This window comes from Pongo abelii, chromosome 1, assembly GCF_028885655.2.
Source record: "Pongo abelii isolate AG06213 chromosome 1, NHGRI_mPonAbe1-v2.0_pri, whole genome shotgun sequence".
Classification (NCBI taxonomy): domain Eukaryota; kingdom Metazoa; phylum Chordata; class Mammalia; order Primates; family Hominidae; genus Pongo; species Pongo abelii.
In genome coordinates this window covers 28718342-28741610 of record NC_071985.2, presented here as the reverse complement: position 1 = coordinate 28741610, position 23269 = coordinate 28718342, and the positions used below count along the sequence as shown (strand labels likewise).

Here is a 23269-nt window from a genome sequence, read left to right as displayed (position 1 = left end):
GATATTCCTGAAAATCATGATTTTAAAGACTGCGCCATATGCTGGCATGTCTGCACCAGAATTTCCTTTGCCCCTCCCTGTTGGTTTGCTCCACTTTTTCACTGAGTCAGACCGTTGAACACCGTGGACACACTGTCTTGCGTTTCCGAATATTTCCTAGAATACGGACGTTTCCTAAGACTCACGATAAGGATTTTCTGATCGTCTCTCCAAAACCTTGCCACCAATTTGCACTCCCACGAATCCTGTTACCGTGACTATCTCGCCATGCCCTCCCTAGCACTGAGCGTGATCTCTAGTATCATTTACCATCGTTGCTAATTTGAACATGAGCAGATGGAGTCCTATTATTTGGGGTCATTAATTTCGTAGCAAGTGCAGTTGAAGGTGTTTTGCACGTTCATTGTGCAGTGCGCGCTGTAGTCTGCACCGTTTGGCCGGCAGGTGGGATGAAGGGCGGGGCTGGCGGAGTGCGCCCGCCGCCTGGGAGGCCAGTTCGGAGCGGAGCCAACGCCATCCCGGGCCCCACGGCCAGGGGGCGCTGCGGCCCCCCCAATCCCCCGCCCCGTCCGGGCTGGGGCGGAGGAGCGGGCGGGGAGCAAAGGTTGGTGTCTTTGCGCTCGGACCTTCGCCAGAAGGGCCGGGGCATCATGACGGTGGGAGCCAGGCTCCGAAGCAAGGCGGAGAGCAGCCTCCTGCGCCGCGGGCCCCGAGGGCGAGGGCGAACCGAGGGGGACGAGGAGGCGGCCGCCATCCTGGAGCACCTGGAGTACGCGGACGAGGCGGAGGCGGCGGCCGAGAGCGGGGCGATCGTGGCGGACGAGCGGAGCCCGGGGGCCCGGGGCGCGCGGAGGGTGCACTTCGCCCTCCTGCCCGAGCGCTACGAGCCACTGGAGGAGCCGGCGCCGAGCGAGCAGCCCAAGAAGAGGTACCGGCGGAAGCTGAAGAAGTACGGCAAGGTAGGGGTCCTGCGCCACCACTGCCCGGGGGTCGCGGGTGTGGTGCCCCGCGGGGAGCGGGAGCCGAGTCCTGACCGTTGACTCACCGAGTTTCACGGGCTGCACCTGCGACCTCTCCGCCCCCGCTCCCATTCCCTCGCCGGAGGGAAGCCGCGAGTTGCGACTCGTGATAGAAACTTAAATCGGGGGTTGCGCTGGGTGGTCCCCGCTGTGCCTGCTATTGCGCTCCTGGCTGCTTAAGAACATTCTCAAGGGGTTCCTACCGAGGTGGTTCTTATGTAAGATCAGGAATCAGTGTCCTGATTACAGATGGGAATACTGAAGCGTTAGTGCGGCAGGTGACTTGGAGAAGGTGGCCCAGTTGGAAAGAAAGAAATTGCAACCCAGTGTATTTGTTTTCCAGTAACATCCCCTCCAGGATATCCCACTAGTTGAGAAATGTTTGGGTTACTCTCCCAAATATTCCCAAGGTTATTTCCCGAGCCTGAGAGCGCAACAAATACATAAATAGGCGCTCGTTGAATTTTTCTCGTCTAGCCAACTATCAGTGTACTCTGGGGCCTTCAAAACATTCTGCCATTTGTCTCGGGGAGATGGGGTTAGGAAGGATGAATATGGGAGAAAATGACAGTTTCCTTCGCGGAAATCAAAGCCCAGATGCAGTTCCCAGGTGTCTCTGCCTGGAAGCACGCGAAGCTGCTGCGGGAAGCTCTGCTGGCCTGGACAAGGCCACCCAGAATAAAGTCAGAGAAGTTACTGTGTCCTGGCCAAAGGCCACGGGCCCCATCTGATTTATTGTCCAGTTATCTGTATCGCCCAATGCCCTCTTACACCTGAAGCCATTCAGTCTCCATGCCTGGGAGCTTAGGTTTATCATCCTCTTTAAAGGTATGTCAGCAGCTTCTGGAGCAGAGCACAGGCAGGGGTAAAACAATAAAGTTGGGTCTTTCAGGCTTAGAGCCCTGCTAGGAAGATTCATCTCTGCTTTGGGTCCCAGTTGAGCACAAAGAAGCCATCATGTCCCTCTCCATTGGTGAACTGATACTGCAGAAACCTCAGCTCAAGGACTAGGACTTGAAGATATTTTGGGGGCACTCATTATGCGTCAGGCATTGTGCTGAGCAGTAGAGATGCGAAAATGAATACAGTGCAGCCCTGCCCTAGAGAAGGGCACAGCCTCCCAGGGAGACACTGACATAGCTGGCTCCCCACCACCCGGGGGGCTTCAGGGCACAGAGCTCAGGCAGTTCACTCCTCAGCGGTGAGCTTGTAAACTCAGGGAAGTTTTCAAATCACGGTGACACGAAAACTGGGCACAGAAGGATGAGTTAAGATTTCACCAGATAACAGTGAAGTGGTATGAAGTAGGCACACTTCATCCCTACTAGAACGGCTACTCCAAAAAATGTCCAAACAAACCGAATAACAAACGTTGGCGAGAATGTAGAGAAACTGGAACCATTGTACATTGCTGGTGGGAATGTAAAATGGGACAGCTGCTGTGGGAAACAATTTGGGAGTTCCTTAAAAAGTTCAGTGTAGACTTATTCTGTGATCTAGCAGTTCCACTCCTAGGGATGTAACCAAAGAATTGAAAACAGGTACTCAAATCAATGTTTATATACACATTTTAATAGAAGTATTATTTACAATAGTCGAAAGGTGGAAACAACCCAAATGTCCCTAAATGGATGAATGCATAAACAAGTGTGTTATATACATACAATGGAATAGTATTCAGCCATAAAAGGAAGGAAATGTACTAATCCATGCTACAATATGATGAACCTCTAAAAATATTATGCTAAGTGAAGTAAGCAAGACCCACAAGATCATGTATTGTGTGTATGATTCCATTTGTATGGAATGCTTAGGATAGGTCAACCCATGGAGATGGAACACAGATTGGTGGTTGCCAGGGACTGGGGGAAAGAGGAATGGAGCCCATCTGCTTAATGGGGCATGTGTTTTTTCCTGGGGATGATGAAAATGTTTTGGAACTAGATAGAAGTGGTGGTTGCACAACATTGTAAATGTACTAAATGCCACTGGGCTGTACGCACTTTAAAATGGTGAATTTTATGTTATGTGAATTTTGCCTTAACTAAAACAAACAAACAAAAAATATTTCAGTGGATAAAGAGGTGGTGTCATCTCAGGTAGAGGGGCCATCACAAGCCCAGCTGTGGGCATGAAAGCTCTAGAGTGTTGCACGCTAGTTCAATGGACCCAGGAGGCCAGGTGAGAGGACATTGTCAGGTTAGGGTTGGATCTCTCCTTTCTGTCCTTCAAAAGAGTGACTTCAGCTTCTATTTTCTTGGAGCCAACTGAGAGGGTCACCAGGCTCAAACATGGAGATATAAAGCAGGTGACCCTTCTTTGTTCCCCTAGACCCCAGCTCCCCTCTGAGAGAGTAGTTGGGTAGAAAGCTCTACTCAGATCAAAGAATTCCAAATGCACTCTCTTAAATGACACTGAAATAGTGGTTGAGAGATATTTTATGTTTCTTTGCATTTCATTTCTCAAATCTGTGTTTTTAACAGTGTTCCAGTTAATGAACTATTTTAGTAGATTTTTTTTCCCTAAATTACAAAGTGACAAGCAGCTTTTAAAGTATAACAGGCTGAGCAAAATGGATGTGCAAATACCAAAAATGTCACATTTAATGTAGGCAATTGTGATTCTGATCTTGTTTATAATGGATCACTCTTGATTGTTAAGCTTGTTCCCAGAGAATGTGTTTTTCTTTTGTTGTTTCAAACATGTAAGTAAAATTTCCCCAGTGATTCTTGTCACACATTTAGAGAAGTGTATCTCTTAGCAACATCACATACCCACACATGCGCATGCCCCAGCCCAGTGTCTCTTTGAGACATCAACAGGGTAATGTCCAGGAAAGCAGTGTCTAGAGAAGACACAGACATTACTTGGTTCTTGCAAAGCTCCTCATTTAGCGGGAGAGGTACCAAAGGAAACACCCACCCTCTTTCTACATGCTCAGGATACAGTAATGAGCACAACAGAGTCCCTGCCCTCCTTCTGTTACTGTAAGGGACCCTGTAATTTAAACTATTGAAAGCTTGGCTGGGTGTAGTGGCTCACGCCTGTAATCCCAGCAGTTTGGGAGGCTGAGGCGGATGGATCACCTGAGGTCAGAAGTTGGAAACCAGACTGACCAACATGGTGAACCCCGTCTCTACTAAAAACACAAAAAATTAGCCTGGCGTGGTGGTGCATGCCTATAATCCCAGCTACTTGGGAGGCTGCAGCAGGAGAATCGCTTGAACCTGGTAGGTGGAGGCTGCAGTGAGCTGAGATCGTGCCATTGCACTCCAGCCTGGGCAACAAGAGCAAATCGCGGTCTCAAAAAAAAAAAAAAAAAAAGCTCAAGTAAGCCAGAAGTCATAGGAAATTATAGTCTTAAGAAACTTTCCCAAACAGACAACAAAAATCTTGGGTTTATCTATTACCACCACAAACCTAAATTGCTATGTAATCAAAAGAAGCAGATGTTATTTAGCAGTAATAATAGCTGACATTGGGGGGCACTTATACTGCCTGCAGTTTGTGCCAGGCCCTGTTCTCAGTGCTTTGCTTATGTGATCTCATTTACTCCTCTGAACAACCCAATGAGGTGGTTACTAAATATTCCCATTGTATAGATGAGGAAACTGAGGCCATGGGAAATTAAGTAAGTGACAGAGTTGGAATTCAAGCCCAGGTCATGAGTGGTTAACTAGAAGCTTACATAATTGCCTTTATTTAGAAAGGGAAATATAGTATGGGGGTTAAGGTCATAGGCTCTGAAGTGAGATTTCTTTGGGATTGAACTTCAGCTCTGCCTCTAACCGGATATATACATGTGGACAGATGTAATCTCTCTGTGCTTTGAATGATTGAAGTCTGATAGACAAAGGCCACCAGGGACATACCAGTAGCCAATCCACATTAGGTTTATGTGCTTAGGGCTACAAGGGAGAATGCATGCCAGAGGAATTGTGGGGTCTTCAAAAAGTGGAGATCTCCAGTAACGAATTGAATATTTGAGTCTGAACTAAAGAGTTCTTCAAATCTAGGCGATACTTGTAGTCATTAGAAATGGATGAGACCATCTAAGGAGAGATTGTAGGGAAAGAAAGAGAGAAGGAAAGACCCAGGACTGAGTATTGAACAACACCAACATTTTAAAGTCTGGTAGAAGGGATAATTTAGCAAAGAAAGCTGAGGAGGAGCTCCCTATTTAGGTAGGGGAGAACTAAGAATATGGAGTCAAAGAGGCCACGTGATTATTTCATAAAGTATGTCAAAAGCTGCTGAGAGGTCAGGGAGAGAAAGAAAAGCATCCACTGGGTCAGGCAGCATGGGGGTTGTAGATGGCCATGACCAGACAGTCCTTCATGGGTTGGGGTAGGAGCCGGAGTGAGAGGGAATAAGAAGCGCAGACATGGAGGCAGTATATGTGGTTGGCTCTTTTGGCTGGCTTGGCACGATGGAGGGCAGAGACTGGGGCAGGATATGGAGTCACAGTGATACCCGAGCATGTGTGTAAGCTAATGGGATCCAATGGAGAGGAAGCGAATGATGGAGGTGGAGAAGGGAAAGCCAAAATCAAGGTGGGAGAAGGCACCGACGGCAAGTATCAAGGGAATGGCTTGGGGGAAGAGGAACACTTTCTCCACCGTAACACAGGCAACACGGGAGAAGCCGGGGCAGACACAGGCAGGGCTGTAGAGAGTGGTGGAAGGTGAACGCGTTCCCTGACGATGTCTGGTTTTTTTTTTTTTTTTTTTTTCTGTGAAAGGTGAAGTGGGATCATCTCATGAAGGTATGGAGACTGTGTTCGTGTGTGTTGCAAGTGGGGAGGCTTAAGAAGGGAAAAGGTATGAGGCAGTACCCAGGGGAGAGAGAAATTCATCCTACTGGACAGATATGGAGGTTTTTCAGGTGGTGTTGGAAGTCAAGGTGAGATTTGTGATTGTGATCAGGATTTTTAAGTTAAACCAGTCTGAGTGGTTATGGTAATATGGAAAAGTCAAAGGACTGAGAGACAAGGTATGTGGCCTAAGGCACAGGTTATCTGCATGGACATTGATGTCACTAAGAGTGATGACAGAAGTTGAGGTAGGGAGGGGAAGACTGTGGGCAGCCATGTAATAAATGTTTGTTGGTGGTGGTGTTAATTTTTCTGTTGCAATCACATCTGAGTCCTTTAGATGTCCCCTGTCTAGCACCTGACATTCCCTGAATGTCCCCTATCCAGCCTTGTAGAAAAGGAAGAGGAGGAGTGGTTACCAAGAAAGCATTGCCCAAGCCTGACTGTCAGGGAGCTTATAATGGTATTGGAAATGCTGGACTTATATGGATATAGCAATTAGAAAATGGCAGAAGACTACAAAGGGACAGATATGTGGGTCAGACAGAAATATGCCACTGAGGTAGAAGGAGGAGAAGATGGGCTTTCAGATAAGGTGAAGGAAGGAAAACTTAACCCAGCCTTCTGACGGTCCAGTAATTTTTTAGCTGGAACAGAGAAGAGGAGTGATCTTTGGTTTAAAAAACAAAACAAAACTGCTTTAGTTTTAGAATTAGCAGCCTTACTGCTGTTTCCAAGAAGGTCTTTGAATTATCTGGAAATAAGCTGTGCTTGAAAGCACTTTGCCAGGTGATCATGTCTGCTGTGAGCCCCTACATATTCTTAGGCTGGAGGTGGGCACCTTCCACCAGAGATGTGGGAATGTGGTAACTTGCTGATTTGTCATGAGAGAATCAGGAAAAATGATCTTTATCTATGTCGCCGTGACTCATTTTTTTTCATGAAAGATGGCAGAATTAAAAAGTTGCCTACCCTAATCCTTTGCTTTTCTCTTTTATTCCTAAAACTAGAATGTCGGGAAGGTCATCATCAAAGGATGCCGCTACGTGGTCATCGGCCTGCAAGGCTTCGCTGCAGCCTACTCCGCCCCGTTTGCGGTAGCCACCAGCGTGGTATCCTTCGTGCGCTAATGGGAGCTGCTGCGGCAGGTGCCACCAGAGTGAACGGGAGCCCCTGCTGTGGGAACTTTGTGAATCCTGGAGCATCTCAGACTTGAACACACAGCATATTTGGAAGAGAAAACATGCCTTTCTTTGTTGAATCACATTAGTATGATGAATGAGTCATCCCTGCCCATCTGCTGAGCTTCTCACATCTCTCAGTCACATGTGGACCCAATGGTCAATCCTGCAGAGAATTCGGAGGAGGTTAGGTTTGGGAGTGGAGCTAGCGTGGTAAAGCCAGAGACTTCACGTGAAGGTGGCAGGCACTGGGGTGAAGCCAACACTCAACAGATGCAAGCAGTGTGGGTGTGCAGCAGAACAGTGATCTTGGGGGAGGAAGAGGATGTTACTGGAGTCAGATGATTTGCTGTATTCTCCTGAAAGGTCGTAGGCTGACAGGCGCTCACATTCCTTGGCTGTCTCGGTTCTGAGGGCAGCTAAGGAGCTGTTTATTCCTCAAGTCATGCTCCCCGATCTCCTTCCTCTACCACTCTGTCACCAGGAGTTTAATCACAGGCTTGAGAAGAAGAAAGGAAGAAAAGATCTCTTGATGCTTTGAAAACTGTGTTGGCAGTGTGGCATGACTGTTTAAAGTAGATAAAAGCTTGTCGTTTTACCCCATCCCTGCATGACTGTGAAGCTGGCGAGGAAGGAAGAAGAAGGACAAGTTCAGACTCAGGTTGGGTGGCTCGGACAGGTTGGCTGAGGGACTACTCTGGAGGGCTCTTCTGCCTGGCATTGCCCACTTCGGCCCAGCCACGTGTTTGTGGCGCCCAGAGTCCCTGCAAAGGTGTGGCTGGCTGTGGTCAGGGCCTACTAGCACCATCAGTGCACTCCCGCCATTGGCTCAGCTCCTCTCTGCCAGTCCAACTAAGAGTGCTTTGTCCTGGGTGGCACATAGGGGCTGAGAGAGATGGGGGGAGACATAACACTCAGGAATGAAAATACGGATTTAGAGAAGGAACCAGTAAGTAGAAGACAGATGTGAAGGAAATGGAAATGAGGCAAGAGGATGTTGGGAGAGAGAAGTTGGCCGTCTAGGAGCCAGGTCTGGAGCATCAGTGTGAGGGAGTTCAGGTAGGCTGGGCCTGTGCCTCTAGGTAGGGACAAGGGAGGCTGGGTATTCAGGGCTGGTGCTTAAAACCCCTGAGGCCATGAGCTCATTGCCTGCCTTTGTAGCATCCTATCTTCTTCTGTGCTGCCTGGTTTGACCTTATTTCACCCGGATTCAAAGGGTAAGGTGGGCATGGGTCTTGGGCCTCACACCCACCAAGGATGACCTGTGGACTGCCATCGGATGCTGAACAGGGAGATGAAAGAAGGAGGTCCTCTTACCATACCCCTCTGCCAACCCCCCAGTAGGCCACTGTTCTGACTTTGTTTCCAGAATATCCAGAAATCCAAAGGGGCTGTTGCTGAACAGTCTGCAGGATCAGTAACAGCACCTACCTGTTGTCCCAAGGCATACAGAGGAGGCCTCAACACTCATGCTTCTCTAATCAAGCCCCACCAAGACAGACAGAAAGACAGGCAGAAAAAAGGAAGGGGTAGAGGAGAAGTTTGAAGCTGTGGAGCTAGACTCTGCTTCACTTCCTGAAGCTTCAACTTCATGTTGAAGATTCACTGGGACCCAATTCCTGCATTGTTAATATTTGTGAGGAAAAATGAAACAAGTGATCTGGTTTTAGCCCAGATGATGAAAGTGGATACGGCACATTTTCACACAAGTGAGATAATTACAGCTTGCCCCACAACACTGGGTGTCGGAGAAAGGGAGAGATAGTCATAAGTGGAAGAAAAAGCCAAGCATAGTGAGTGAGAAAGAGAGTGAGAGCCTGTGCGGGCTGCTGACGAGCCCCAGGCAGCCCACAAGTTCCTCGTGGGGAGATGGAGGCAGAGCCCAGGGCAGGGGACAGAGCTGCTGGGGCCTTTCCTTGCCTGGGAATCTGTCCCAGGAAGAGCTTCCCCACTCCCATCCCCTAAATTGGAAAAACCGTACAGTCAAGCCTGTTTGGCCCTGAAATTCTTAAGAATCTGGTTAAGAATTAACTCGCTAATGTCAAAAGTCAAAACCTCCTAGGGGTTGTCCTGGGAGTCAGGTTCACAGGTACAGAAGATGAATCTCAGATGTCACTCAGCCTGAGCCGTCATTCTCTGTGACAGGGCTGCCCTGGGTTTCTCTTACTCAGTCCCTGGAGTGTAAGCATTTGGATCATGTCACAGATTACCTTTTTACCTTTTCTCTTTTTTTCTTTTTTTCAATATCAGTGCCCACACCTTACTGAGTATTGAGTTTTAGAGCTTTCGCTTGATGTGCTTGACCAAGGGACTTCTTTTGTATCCTTTTCTTGTCCTATGATGTAAATAAAAGCCTCGATTTATGTAATGTTTCTGGTGTGAAGGGTTCCCAGCTCCTCACTTTCTAGCCTTGCCTGAGGGAGATTCCTGGAGTCCAGCCACACTGAAAGCCTGGCACAGCAGGTGATGACCAGTCGGGAGAGACCTCCCTGGGAACCAGTAGGAGCCCACAGCTGCTCCCCAAGGACCCAGGGGAGGGAGAGACCCCAACTCACCTGGGAACTCTGCATGTGTGTTAAAGGGGACAGTTCTCTCTAAGCCAGCAGAACAGGCTTTGCCTTGTGGGAGCCTCAGCTCATGAGTTTGTTAAAAAATGGGCCGGGCACAGTGGCTCACGCCTGTGATCCTAGCACCAAGGCAGGCAGATTGGGTGAGCTCTGGAGTTCGAGACCAGCCTGGGCAACATGGCGAAACCCCATCTCAACTAAAATACAAAAAATTAGCTGGGTGTGGTAACACACTCATGTAATCCCAGCTACTTGGGAGGCTGAGGCAGGAGAATTGCTTGAACCCAGGAGGCAGAGGTTACAGTGAGCCAAGATCGCACCACAGCACTCCAGCCTGGGCAACAGAGTGAGACTCTGTTGAAAAAAAAAATTCCAGAACCTCCAGCTCAGATTTAGAGAGCCTAGCATGGGGGCAGGAGCTGCATTGCCCACAAGCTGCTGAGAAAACTCCAATGCAGCTGTTCCTCTGCCTTAGCTGGGAAATGCTGGCCCCTGGGGGCCTGCTGCACATGCATCTGCCAGTGAGACTCCAAGTGGGAGGCTGGGCCAGAGGAGGGGCCCTGCCGGGTTCGGGCCCTGCACTGAGTACATGTGGTATGCCTGCTCACCGAGTCCTCACAGAAGTGATAGAGAAGGTCTTGGAGGTGGGGAAGGTGGAGAGGAGAGGAGTGGTCCTGGTAGCCGTCAGGGCCCACCCGTCCCAACCTGCTGTTAGGCTTACAGCAAAGCAGAAGAGAGGGACCACTGTGTCTTCAGTCACCTTGGAGTCATCTCTGCTGCCCCTCTGCCCAGCACCTGTGTCTTGCCAGAGAAGTCCCGACAGCCTCTGTGACCAAGAAGCAGCCAGAGGCAGGACTTGAACTCAGACCACCTCCTCCACCCTCCAATAGTCTTCTGAGGAATGGTAGTCTTCCTTAGCAGAAAACAGTTGTGGCCTCAGGAAACAGTTATTGCAGTGTTAGATTTAGGCAGCTGTGGTTATGGGGTTTGCACCCATGAGGTCTTTTTCCAGCCCCTGACTGCAGGAGTACAGAGGAACTGAGTAAACTCAATGATGCCATCACTTCCAGAATGTTTTTGAACATTTGATAGATCACCCCAGAAGCTTATTTTGTAATTAACACATGAAAAAAACACATTTGAGAGGTTCCATGGTTTTGCCAAAACCTCAGATGGTTCTTGAGTGAAAAAAAATCTCTACTGCATTGACCATTCATGGGGAAATGTGGGAAAATAAAAAATATATAGGGTGTGTGTTAATTTTTTTTCTAGAGGCAAGGTTGTTTTTGAGCCAAACCACTCCAAGGATAGCCAAGGGAAAAGGAGATCACTTCTGATCTACAGGGCTCAGTGCCTGAGCCTAGTGAGTGCAGCAGCCACCCTGCTGAGGAAGGCAGAACAAAGGCTTTATTGCTGGAAGCCTCAGGCCAAATCTCCGCCTCTAAATGCTTCATGCTTTCTACCCTTCAGCCTCATCTGGAGACACAAACTAGGATTAGAATAAGGCACCTTGAGGATGGGCTTTTTAAAAAAGTGTTTCTCAGGTAGTGCTTCTTGCATAACCTGTTGACAAGGCTCTGAACAGATGCATCTGGTTCAAACCAGATATAAAAATCCCAGCCAAAGGACCAGACAGAAATAGAGCTGAAGAGTTCACACTTCCTTTCACTTGCTCTTTAATTCCGTGGTATTATTATCATGCCCATGGTCACAGAGCTCGGAAGCAGAGACGCTTCCTGGCAAGGATGATGATTTTTGCATTTTGAGTTCTTAGAGTCAAGGAGAAAAAAAGCATGTAATTATGAAATATTTTCACGGCCATCATTCTCGTATACAAAATCAGACTTGAATTTGTCTTTCAGTGTTTTCATTTTAATAAAGCAATGAGCCATTCATAGAATCCCACAAGCCCCTGAATAGAACCCCATCTGCTTCCCCTGGACACACTTCTGGGACATACATGATCACTGCTAACTAAGATGCATTAAACATCCAGTAGGGGTGAGGTGCGGTGGCTCATGCCTGTAATCCCAGCACTTTGGGAGACCGAGGCGGGCAGATCACTTGAGGTCAGGAGTTCAAGACCAGCCTGGCCAATATGGGAAAACCCTGTCTCTACTCAAAATATAAAAATTAGCCAGGCGTGGGGGCAGGCGCCTGTAATCCCAGCTACGCGGGAGGCTGAGGCATAGAATCGCTTGAACCCGGGAGGCGGAGGTTGCAGTGAGCCGAGATAGTGCCACTGCACTCCAGCTGGGCGACAGAGTGAAACTCAGTCTCAAAAAAAATGAAAATAAATAAACATTCGGTGGGTACACGAGGCACTGTGCTGGGTGGTTTAGCATCATTTTATTCTCCATTTCATTCTCAGTAACAGTGTCGATGAGGTAGATACTATAATGATTCTCTCTGTTTTATAGATAATAAAACTGAAGTTGGGGAAAGTTAGGGAATTTGGCTCTGGTGCTTTGGCCAGGAGGTGCTGAAATCAGGACCCAAGACTATGCGCTTTCTGTCAGTTTCAGCTGCCTCTTATTTCTATTTCCTCTCAAGCTCCTGTCAACTGAAGGGAAAAAAAATCAAGCTTTTAAAGCATTAAAGTCAGTTTTATTCAGAAATCTTCTAGATTGAGGCTTAAAGCCGAGGAGCAGCCCTTTAGAGAGGTCCCGTCAGGCTGCTCCAGCACAGTGTTTCAGCCCGTCGCTTATACGGAGGTGGTGCAGGTTAAGTAGCTGCAAAATCACATCAAAGTTTGGGTTCAAGATTACATCTAGCTCCAGATTTCAGAAGTGTAAGCACTAACCGCGGGTAATTCCACCACCCAGACATATGGTGATGGACGTTTGCTGATCATTTGAGGTCTTCTACAGCACAATGTGAAGTGACTGTGGAACAAACCATAATCTTCTATTATTGCTTGTTTGGGGGACGTTATGTATAGGAAACAGCAAGGACTATGATCATTTATCTTTTAAGGAATGTAGTGACTCAGGCAAGAGATATGGGGGTGCCCTGTGCTATATCCTATTTTGTCGTCAGGGCATCTTTCCAGAGAGTTGCATGTTGTCACAGCGTCAGGGGCTTCGTGAAATTACACTGGCAGGCAGAGTTGAGGGAACATGGCTTCTTACCTTTGCTGCTTTGGCTCACACTCCTGTTAACCTCCAGTGACCACAAGGAAGAGAAAGCTTTAGATGTAATTATATCCAACATGCATTCCTCGTTGCATTTATGTAATCAAAATAGTTAGCAAGACTCCAATAAAGACTTGAGGTGCTGACATTGTACGCTGGATTTTTGAGATGCTGAGATAGTTTAGCTGTGGATTTGCCGTGGTCAAAACACAGAAGGAAGCACGTGAAGGGGCGTGGGATTCCCAAGTCGATGGGGTTGAATTTGCTTTGCAGTTTTGCCACACTTCCTTGGCGTGATTTCTGTAGCTGCAGTAACTATTCCCACTGGCTGCAATTTTGTTCTCATGAAGCAACCCTCCGTTTTTCACCCCAGGGGCCCAGAAGCCACCTTTCAAAGCTCCAGGGGCAGCAGGAAGCCACCCTGCCTAATAGGAACAGTGTTGGCATTGGACCGGCTGGCTTCTAATCCTGTATCTGTGTGACCTCAGACAAGCTCTTCAACTTTGAATTTCATTTGCAAAGTAGATGGCATCTACTTCGGAGGCTTATTCGGAAGGTTAACTATGAAGTGTATTAAGAGCGCAACCTGTAGGATATTAAGTGTTCTGCCTCTGCAACTGCCCCTAGCTCAAAGTCAGCTGCCTCTGACCCGTGGGAGGAAAGGAAAGAGGTCTGAGAGCTAGGGGTGGGGCGGGGTGGTGGGGAGAGTGCAGGGAGGGAACCAGGCAGGGGTGAGAGGGAAAGGAGAGGAGAGACACAACCTGTCTCCCCAGCCATTTGTATTTTTCTCTCCTTCCAGAAAGATTGGAGACCTAGCTTCCCCTTTGCTGGAAAGCAAACCCGGCGGCAGGAGCTGCAGGGGAACTGGGTTGGGGGCTGTGGCTCAGGAGCAGCAGGAGAGAGAGGGCTGAAGAGGACGGGGCTGGGCTGGTTCAAGGCAGAGGGAAAGAAAGGGTTTGTGTGTAGCTTTTGGTCTCTCCCAGCCACCCCTGACAAGGAGTGACTCAAATTTTGCCCTGAACTCACTTCCCCTTCTGGTCAGCCTATGACCTTGTTTCTGGAGACCCAGACTCACCTTATCTGTCACAGGGGATGGAAGAAGCCCTGTTAGCTCCCCAAGGCACGAGGGCGCACAGAACAAACAGGCAGTTCGAAGACCAATGAGAAAACCCCTGGGCCCTGAGGAGGTGCACAGGGGTCGCTGTCACTGCTCATTGCAAATATGATGGCAACATACTTACTAATAGCTATTATGACAACCTGGAAGGCAAATACGCACTTTCCTTAATCTCCCAAAGTATTTTCATTTGTGTATTTATTCACTTATTCAACAAACACAGTTGAGCCCCTGCTGTGTGCTGGCCTTATGCTAGATGCTGGGCCTGCTCCACTGGGAGGTGTTAGAAGGGAGGGAGCCATTACGGCTGTGAGTCCTAGTGTCAGACTCTCTGTTGAGGGTTGGAGTTTAATGTACAGGGTGATGACTAGCGGGAGTGCCTTGATCAACCCCACAGGAGAAGGAAGCAGGACTGGACAGGGGGAGAAGTTGAGCTGCAGTGCAGACCCAGCAAAGACCTCAACCCATCCCACCAGGAGCTCCGAAACTAGAATGGCCCTTCAGGGTTGACCCGACTTGCAATGGGATGGCCGGGCCATTATGTTAGGGAAGCATGGGTCTCAGAGAGCCAGAGTGACACCATTTTAAAATCAACCCTGTCGGCTGGGCGCGGTGGCTCACGCCTGTAATTCCAGCACTTTGGGAGGCTGAGGCAGGTGGATTACCTGAGGTCAGGAGTTCGAGACCAGCCTGGCCAACATGGTGAATCCCCGTCTCTACTAAAAATATACACACACAAAAAATTAGCCAGGGGTGGTGGCACGCACCTGTAGTCCCAGCCGCTCAGGAGGCTGAGGCAGCAGAATCACTTGAACCTGGGAGGCGGAGGTAGCAATGAGCCGAGATGACGCCACTGCACTCCGGCCTGGGCAACAAGAGCGACTCGCTGTCTCAAAAAAAAAAAAAAAAAACTGTCTTAAAACTAGCCTAGCAAGACACTTTCCTTGCCAGTCATGACCCATCCTAAGATGTTTAAAGCTAAGAAAACAGCTTGATAATGCTTTCGAGGACAAATTCCTACAACAGGAAGTCCAGATGTCCCATAACAATCTATGCTTTCAAGATAATGATAGTTATACTTTAATGTATTAATATACTAAAATGTTAAGGATAGTTTTATTTAAATCAATAAAATAATAAAATTTCTCAGGCTATCAGCCCACCTGGATGTAGGCACAGCTTAGCTTAGTGTTGACATAGGGAAGGCCCCACATAAGAAAAACTTAAAGACATTCCTCTGCTTGCTTTCTGAGGACACCTACCCTGTAATGGAGTCACTTCAATAAACTCGCTTCTTTCACTCCACCCCACAACTTGCCTTGAATTCCTTCCTGCACAAAATCCAAGACCCCTTTTTCCAGTAACAATTATACCTGACGTTGATCAACTGATGGACGAGCTGCCCTGGGACAGAGATACCTTGAGGCCAGGCAGCTCTGGGTTGCTGCGGCAATCCTTGAAGGGGCTCTGGGATGCAAAGTTGTCTGCAAAGTTGTCTGCTGACAACACTCCCAGCAAGTGGCACAAGATCCTCTCTTGAAGGAGGATCTGGATGGCACGTTGATCTGTCCACCACACTGGCTCTGTGGAATCTGACTCCACAACTCACAGTGTGACCTTGGGCAAGAGGCTCAACATCTCTGATGAGTTTGCCCAACTGACAAATGGGGGTAATACCACTTCCTAGAGCCATCGGCACGATGGACTGAGTGAATTCTCACCATAGTGAACCCACAGAAAGAACTCGGTGTGTATTGCCTTGTACACTTCCAGGCAACCATAATCCAGTATGATGAGCACGTACAAGCAGGGGTTGAGGGGGCCCTTAGGAAGGGCACCTCACCCCATCCTGGAAAGGCTTCTCAAAAGGAAGGGGTGTCCAAGCTGGGGCCTGTGGATGAGTAGGTGATGCCCAGGCAGAGGAAGTACAGAAGGGTGGGAGAGGAAGAGGGTTTCAGGCAATGGTAATTACAGATGCAAGACCCTAAAGGTGAAAGAAACTCAGAAGCGACAGTGTGGCTGGAGTGGGAGACCAGAGGCTGGCAGGGAGAGGGCAGCGGCGGGTGCCTCAATCATGAACTGACCTTGGCAAACAGAAGCCTTTACAAAGGAGGTGCTTTCTGCTGCGAGCATAAAATAATAATCTGTTTGTTATCATAATAATAATGATAATAACCTGTTTGCTCTTCTGATTGGTCGGGACTGGAGCCAGACCTCCTAGATAGCCTGGGCTTTAGAGCGATGAATGCTAGTTGGCAGGGAGTTATCAGGAGACCTTGACCTCCAAGGCCAGGGAGCGGTGGGGCAGTAGCCTCCTCCTCTTAAGGCCCTGGTGTGGTGCTATGCCATGAGGTCATCCCGGACACCTGGGCAAGTTGTCCTGCTTAGCTGGGAATTTGGAGCCATGCTCAGCTGACACAGGAGGCAGGAAGAAAGCATTTAGGGCTTCCCTTTCTGCCTGTTCTCAGCCCCAGGAAGCAACCTGAGCACTGTACTGGGAGTCAGCAAGGCAATGAGCCGCATGTGACCTCAAATCAGTCACCCACCTAGCTGAATCTGGGCATCTTCTGCAAAACAGTGCGGTTGAAGTAGATGGTACATTCATCCCTCCCTGCTCTGGCATGCTGAGTCTGAGGTGTTTTCTCCTGTCCTGCCTCTAAGAAAATCACCTCTCATTTTTTTGGATCATTGTCTTTCATTTCATGAGGACCATTTCCTATTGGGCTCCCTCTTGACTTCTTAAGCAGCTCCCAAGGCCACTCTGACAATACCAGGCCTGCCACCTCCTCTCACGCTGCCCCCCACAAAGGAAACAAAAACAATGGGAATCGCTTTCCCAGCAGCTTCTGCCCCACCTCGGATAGGTATCTGAGTTGTTTTGCTGGCCCTGCGGCTGTTTTTCCCAACCCCACCATCCGCTCTGCCCTGGGCTCCCTCCTGACCAAGGTTCCCGGTGGCAGAACGGTCAGGATTGGCCAGGAGAGGCCACTCCCAGCCTTCACCCCAGCCTCCCCACTCTGCACTTTAAATTCTGCTTCTCTCTCAAAGCAAGGGCCCCTCCTGGATGAAACCTTGCCTGATCTCAGCAGCTGGAATGAATCAGCCTTTGGACAGGGGAGCACGGTGTGTGTCCTGATACTCAGCCCCTGTCTTATTCTGCTGCATATGAGAATTGCCTGTTCACAGATACGGTTTCCCCTACTGACCCCAGCCTAATGTTTGCATATAGTGGGTGCTTCATGTTTGGCTGGGCGAGGGAAGGAGGGAAAGAAGGCGGCAAGAAAGGAAACAGTATGAATCTCTACAGGAGGCTTGGTACATCTAGGGCAACATTAGTCTCTTTTCATTGTTTTATGTCCAACATAAAAATCTGTAGGGAGTGTGTGGGCTCTGGGTACTTCCATTGGATAGCTCTGCTCAAGAACAAGGAAGTAGGCTGTGAGGGAGGTCTCCCTGGGTCACTGCTGACAGCCCTGGGAAAGCTGCTCCAACGGCCCTGCTGCTGCACTCAGGTACCCTTTGCCAGGAGCAGAGTGTTCAGAAAGTGTGTGTGGGTGGGAAGGGTGGGACCCTCAGCTCTAGTTCTGGGGGCGGTCCACAGGCTGCCCTAGGTGTGGTCCAGATGTGGATGACATTTGTCCCATGTGTTGCCTGGCCTGACTGAGGAGCAGCAGGATGCCCAGGAGGAGCAGAGGGACAGGGAGCTGGGTTGGGGGGTGTGGAGCTGGGGATGGGGCCGTCCCGCAGGCCTCATGGGCCGTGTGAAGACTTGGCTTTTGCTTAGAGTGGGATGAGGCACTGCTGCACGATTTTGAACAGAGGAGGGCAGGGCCCTAAAGGGAGAGACGCTCATTAGTTCATCTCACAGATGAGGACACTGAAGCAAAGTGACGAACTTGCCCGAGCCCCAGCCCCACCTTATCTAAGGTGTGACTCCCTCACAGCCCCCTGCTCACGACCAGCCCTGTCTGTACTTACTTCTCCATCAGTTTGCTCACTTGTTTGCAGGTTCACTCCCCCAACTCGAATGTCAGCTCTGTGAGGGCAGGGACAGGTTTGTTTGCCGCTGAATCCTCATGCCTTCAACGATGCCTGGCATGGAGCAGGGGCTCTGTGTCCATCTGCTGAAGAGTGAATGAGATCTTGTGATGTCTTTGTCCATGTGTGCTGCTGTAATAGAATAACACAGACAAAGTAACTTATAAAGAACAAATTTATCTTCTCATAGTTCTGGAGGCTGGGAATTCCAAGGTCAAGGCATTGTCAGGTTCAGTGTCTGCTGAGGGCTGCTCTCTGCTTCCAACATGGTGCCTTTTTGCTGCATCCTCCGGAGGAAAGGAAGGCTGTCCCCTCACAAGGACAAAGGCAGAAGGGCAAGAGGGGTGAACTCTCTGTCAAGGTCCTTTTTAAGGGCCCTAATCCCATTCATGAGGGAGGAGCCCTCGTGGCCCAATCACCTTTTAAAAGACCCAACTCTTAATACCATCACATTAGCAACACCTGAATTTTGGAGGGGACACATTCAAACCATAGTACTGATATACTAGGAAATGTATATTTGGTCTCTGCCCCTGGTTCCTGTTACAGAGCTCCTAAAACTCTTATAATTTCCTGGGCAATAGGAACATATTTTGTTCTAATGAGGCACCTCTTGGTGGGCTCCTAGATGGGGGCTGGGCATCAGAAAGAACAAGCCATGTTTAGAAGCTTGGAGATTTCAGCCCCATCCCCCATCCTCTGAGAAGAAGGGAGGGGCTGGAGATTGAGTTAATAATTGATCATGCCCATGTGATGAAGCCTCCAAAAAATCCCTGAACTTCACTCAAGTGGGAGTTGAACAATGAGAACACATGGACACAGAGAGGGAAACATCACACATGGGGGCCTGTCAGGGAGTGGGAGGCAAGAGGAGGGTGAGCATTAGGGAAAATACCCAATGCACGTGAGGCTTAAAACCTAGATGACGGGTTGACAAGTGCAGCAAACCACCATGGCACATGTATACCTATGTAACAAACCTGCATATGTTCTGCACATGTATCCCAGAAATTAAAATTAAAAAAAATAAATGATTTAAAGAACAGAAAAAAAATTCTTGAGGGCAATATATACCTCATTTACACTGATGTGATTATTACGCATTGTATGCCTGTATCAAAAATATCAATATCTTATGTACCCCATAAATATATACACCTACTATGTACCCACAAAAATTAGAAATGAACAAAACAGCCATTCTGACTGGTATGAAATGGTATCTCATTGTGATTTTGATTTGCATTTCTCTAACAGGATCAATTACACCCAACCTCAGCATCATAGAATATACTAATGTAACAAACCTGCACATGTGCCCCCTGAACCTAAAAGTTGAAATTAAAAATAAATAAGTGAAATGAAACTTAAAAAAAAATCCCTGAACTACAAGTTTCAGAGAGCTTCCTGGTTGGTGGACACATCATGTGCTGAGAGGGTGGCACACCAGTTCCTTGGAGACAGAAGTTCCTCCACTTGAGACCTTTCCAGACCTTGCCTTATATACCTCTACAACTGGCTGTTCATCTGTATCCTTATCATAGCCTTTATTAAGATAATAAACTGGTAAACATAAGTGTTTCTCTGAGTTCTGCGAGCCATCCTAGCATATTAATCGAACCTAAGGAAGAGGTCATGAGAACTCTGATTTATAGCTGGTTGATCAGAAGTATAGATGACAACCTACCACTTGGGATTGGCGTCTGAAGTAGGAGGCGGTCTGGCAGGACTGGGCCCTTAACCTGAGGGATCTGACTGACTCCAGGTGGCTCAGGTCCAAATCGATTGAATTATAGGACACCCAGCTGGAGTGTACTGGAGAAGTGTTTAGTGTGTGGGGAACATCTGGTCTCAGAAGTGTTTTGTGTTGAGTGTTGGGTGTGTAAGTAGGAAAAATACTTTGGCTTTGTTCCTATCACTTATAGTAAACAAGGACAGACAAACACAGCCCAGAGAGGAGGTGCTGGCATGACCAATGCTGGGTTCTCTCCAAAAAGTCAGCACTCAAGCTCCCATACAAATTCTGGGGCTCTATGCCAGCCTGAAGTCCAATATGTGGGTGTCTGCTTAGGGCCCTACCCTAACCCACCATGACACTGTACCTTGGAGAGTCAAAGAAGTGTGCTTGGCTCTATAGTGTCATTCATTACCAATTCCTTTCACCTACTGATTTATTTATTTTGAGGCACGGTCTTTGTCACCCAGGCTGGAGTGCAGTGGTGCAATCACAGCTCACTGCAGTCTCAACTTCCTGAGCTCAAGGGATGCTCCCACCTCAGCCTCCCCAGTAGCTGGGACTACAGGCATGCACCACCATGGCCGGCTAATTCTTTCACCTATTTAGTCACTCAGATATTTAACAAATGTTACCTGACACCTGCTCTGCACCTGTCATTAGGCTGGGACAGTGCACAAGCAACCAGGGGCATGGTGCCTGCCTCCTTGCCTCCTACTGACGGGCAGACCAAGAATAAAAGACAAATGAGTAGTCAGCTGCTATGGGGGAAGCAAATGAGGAGGCCCTAGCCTTCGGTGGATGGGCAGGGAGGCCTGTGGGAGGACTCGACAGCCTTGGGGCAGGCGCTCCGGGCAGGGATAAGAGCTGCAAGGTTGTCAGAAGGGATGCCTTCGGTGCCTTCAGGAGGTTGGGAGCTCAGCATGGTTGGGAAGGGAAGCCAGTTTCGCTGGAGAGGGGAGAGGAAGGGAGTGGGGGGTGGGAAGTGAAGGTGCCCTCTCCCCACTTCCCGTAGGCTCTATTGACAGCGAGGGGAAGTGAAGGGGAAACTTTTGATAGGCTCTAAGTAGTGGGGAGGCGTGGCAGTAGGATCCACTCCATGGTTTGAAAAGATCCCTCTAAATGCTATGGGAACAGGCTGGCCTGGGGTGGACGTTGCTGAAGCAGGGAGGAGTGGAAGGGGCCTTGGGTGGTCCAGGAGCAATGGAAAAGAGAAAGCCCACTGGAGCCCTATTGAGGAAACGGGTGTGGCGGCTGAAGCCTGTAATCCCAGTGCCTTGGGAGGCCAGAGTAGGAGGATTGCTTGAGTTCAGGAGTTCGTAGACCAGCCTGGGCAACATAGTGAGAACTCTGTCTCTAAAAAAATGAAAAATGTTTAGCTGAGCATGGTGACATGTACCTGTAGTCCCAGCTACTCAGGAGGCTGAGGCTGGAGGATCCCTTAAGCCCAGGAGTTTGAAGTTGCAGTGAGCTATAATTTTGCCACTGTACTCCAGCCTAGGTAGCAAAGCGAAACCCTATCCCCAACCCCTTTACCCCCCCACCCCCCAAAAAAGGAAAGGAAAGAAAACAAAACAGAGGTGACAAAATTTGTCAATATAAGTGTGGGACTTAGGGAAAGAGTGGAACCAAAGAATTCTCTGGGATTTTGGTCTGAACAACTGGGAAGGCACCAGCTGGAGGAAGAAACAGGAGAATGTGGAGTCTTTTGAGCCCAAGGCCAAGGTTGCTGTTTATTTGTTTAATTTGCACAATGCCTCTGTGCTGGGCCAGAAAGACAATGTGCAAAGCCAAGCTCTGGGGTTTTCTGCTGCAGCTGAAGTATTTCCTGTGCCCTTGTCATTTTTACCTTGGAACCTGTACAGTCACATGGTTGGCCCCATCCCTGACCTTGTCCTCCCTGGGGGATACAGAGACTTACTGTACACACGCTCCCCACTGGTGTCTCCTGGCTCTGGAGTCTGCTTCAAGGCACACTTCAGGCCCTCCTGAAGGGGACAGGAGTGGTGCCTTTTGTGCATATGAGGCAGAGCTGAGTGGAGGAAATTAACACGCGTGCCTCAGTAAAATTCAGGCCCTGCTAGGTGCTCAGTATCACGTCATTTAATCCTCATAAGAGCCCAGTAACATAGATGTTATTATCCTCCTTATTCAAATGAGGAAGTGAGACCGAGAGGCCTGTCCTTGCACAATGCCCCACAGAAGACATCTCAGGCTGGGTGGATTCCACACTGTTCTTGGTCGTGCCTTCCCTCCAGATAGATCCTGAAAGGCTTTTTCTGCTCTGGTTCTCCCACTCCCCTCAACACACACACACATTTTATGCTTGTCGTCCAGTGGACTTTATACTAGGCAGCTCCCCTTTCCCAAGCACTTCTCTTCCCATTTGAGGGTCTGTGGGTTCCCCATGTTGATTTCTCCAAAACTTAGGGAAGAAACAACTTTGCGGCTTCCAAATACAGTATTGGGTTCAGTGAAATCCCCCTCTCCTTAGGGAAATACGGGCAGCAAAAAAAAATTTTTTTTTGAGACGGAGTTTCGCTCTTGTTGCCCAGGCTGGAGTGGAATGCAATGGCACGATCTCAGCTCACTACAAACTCCACCTCCCGGGTTCAAGCAATTCTCCTGCCTCAGCCTCCCAGGTAGCTGGAATTACAGGCACCCGCCACCACGTCCGGCTAACTTTTTTGTATTTTTAATAGAGACAGGGTTTCACTATGTTGGCCAGGCTGGTCTTGAACTCCTGACCTCAGGTGATCCACCCACCTCGGCCTCCCAAAGTGCTGGGATTACATGCGTGAGCCACGGCTCCTGGTCAGGCAGCAACTTTTATGCAGCCCACCCCCTTGTTATTCAGTTAAGGGGCGATGTTTCAGGCAGAGGCTGAAGGAAGGGAGAACTGCTTCTGGGGAAATAGAGTTTAGATGGATCCGGATTAGCTGGAGCCACAGGCTCACACTCTTAGGAACGATCGCTCTTGCCGGGAGCCAGCCGAGTGAGCTTGGGCACAAAGATCTCTAGGGGCCCCTGCACCCAGGATAACACTGTGTGGTGGACCCAGACATGGCTGCAGATGAGTTACTTTAAATTTTCAAGGCTTTAAATGTCCTAAGTGTTTTTGTTTGATTACTATTTATTGTTCGTCTTCTGAATATTTAGTCACAGAAGATTTGAATGGAGGAAAGAGGGATATGAAAAACACTGGTAATTCCACCACCCAGACATACGGTGATGGACATTTGCTAGATCATTTGATGCCTTCTCCAGCACACTGTGAACTGACCTTGTGGAATGAACCATAATCTTCTATTATTGCTTGTTAAGGAGGCCTCCAGTGTTCTCTTCTGGATAGATCTCTGCAAGATCTTTGCTTCCCAAACTGCACACCACTGTGCTGTGCTGGAAGCATGAGAAACCAGATGACAAACGGGGTCTTCCGGCTTGGAGCTACTTTTTATGTGATGGAGGAGGCATTTTAAATCTATCTGGAAAGGGTGGATTACTTGATAAATGATGATGGGACAATCTGCTATTTATGTAAAAAATAATAATTTAAATAGATCCCTATATCATGCCATATTCTCACCCAAAATTCAGATAGAGTTGCGGGTTAAATTTTTTTTTAAAAAGTGTGTGTAATATAAATTATAATATATGCTGAATTG

The 23269-nt window shown here is 48.6% G+C and overlaps 1 protein-coding gene across 1 annotated transcript; it reads left to right on the top strand.

Annotated features, from left to right (window-relative positions):
- Nucleotides 1-557: 557 nt before the first annotated feature.
- C1H1orf115 (chromosome 1 C1orf115 homolog) lies at nt 558-9975 on the top strand. The gene is made up of 2 exons (XM_024238518.3): nt 558-959; nt 6843-9975. The coding sequence occupies exons 1-2, from the start codon at nt 651-653 to the stop codon at nt 6960-6962; spliced, it is 429 nt and encodes a 142-aa protein (XP_024094286.2). The 5' UTR covers nt 558-650; the 3' UTR covers nt 6963-9975.
- Nucleotides 9976-23269: the final 13294 nt, after the last annotated feature.

Excerpts from the sequence above, each read along its gene's own strand:
- C1H1orf115 (XM_024238518.3), top strand. The coding sequence starts at position 651 with ATGACGGTGGGAGCCAGGCTCCGAAGCAAGGCGGAGAGCAGCCTCCTG. Across the intron at positions 960-6,842 it reads AGCTGAAGAAGTACGGCAAG|AATGTCGGGAAGGTCATCAT; the intron begins GTAGGGGTCCTG and ends TCCTAAAACTAG.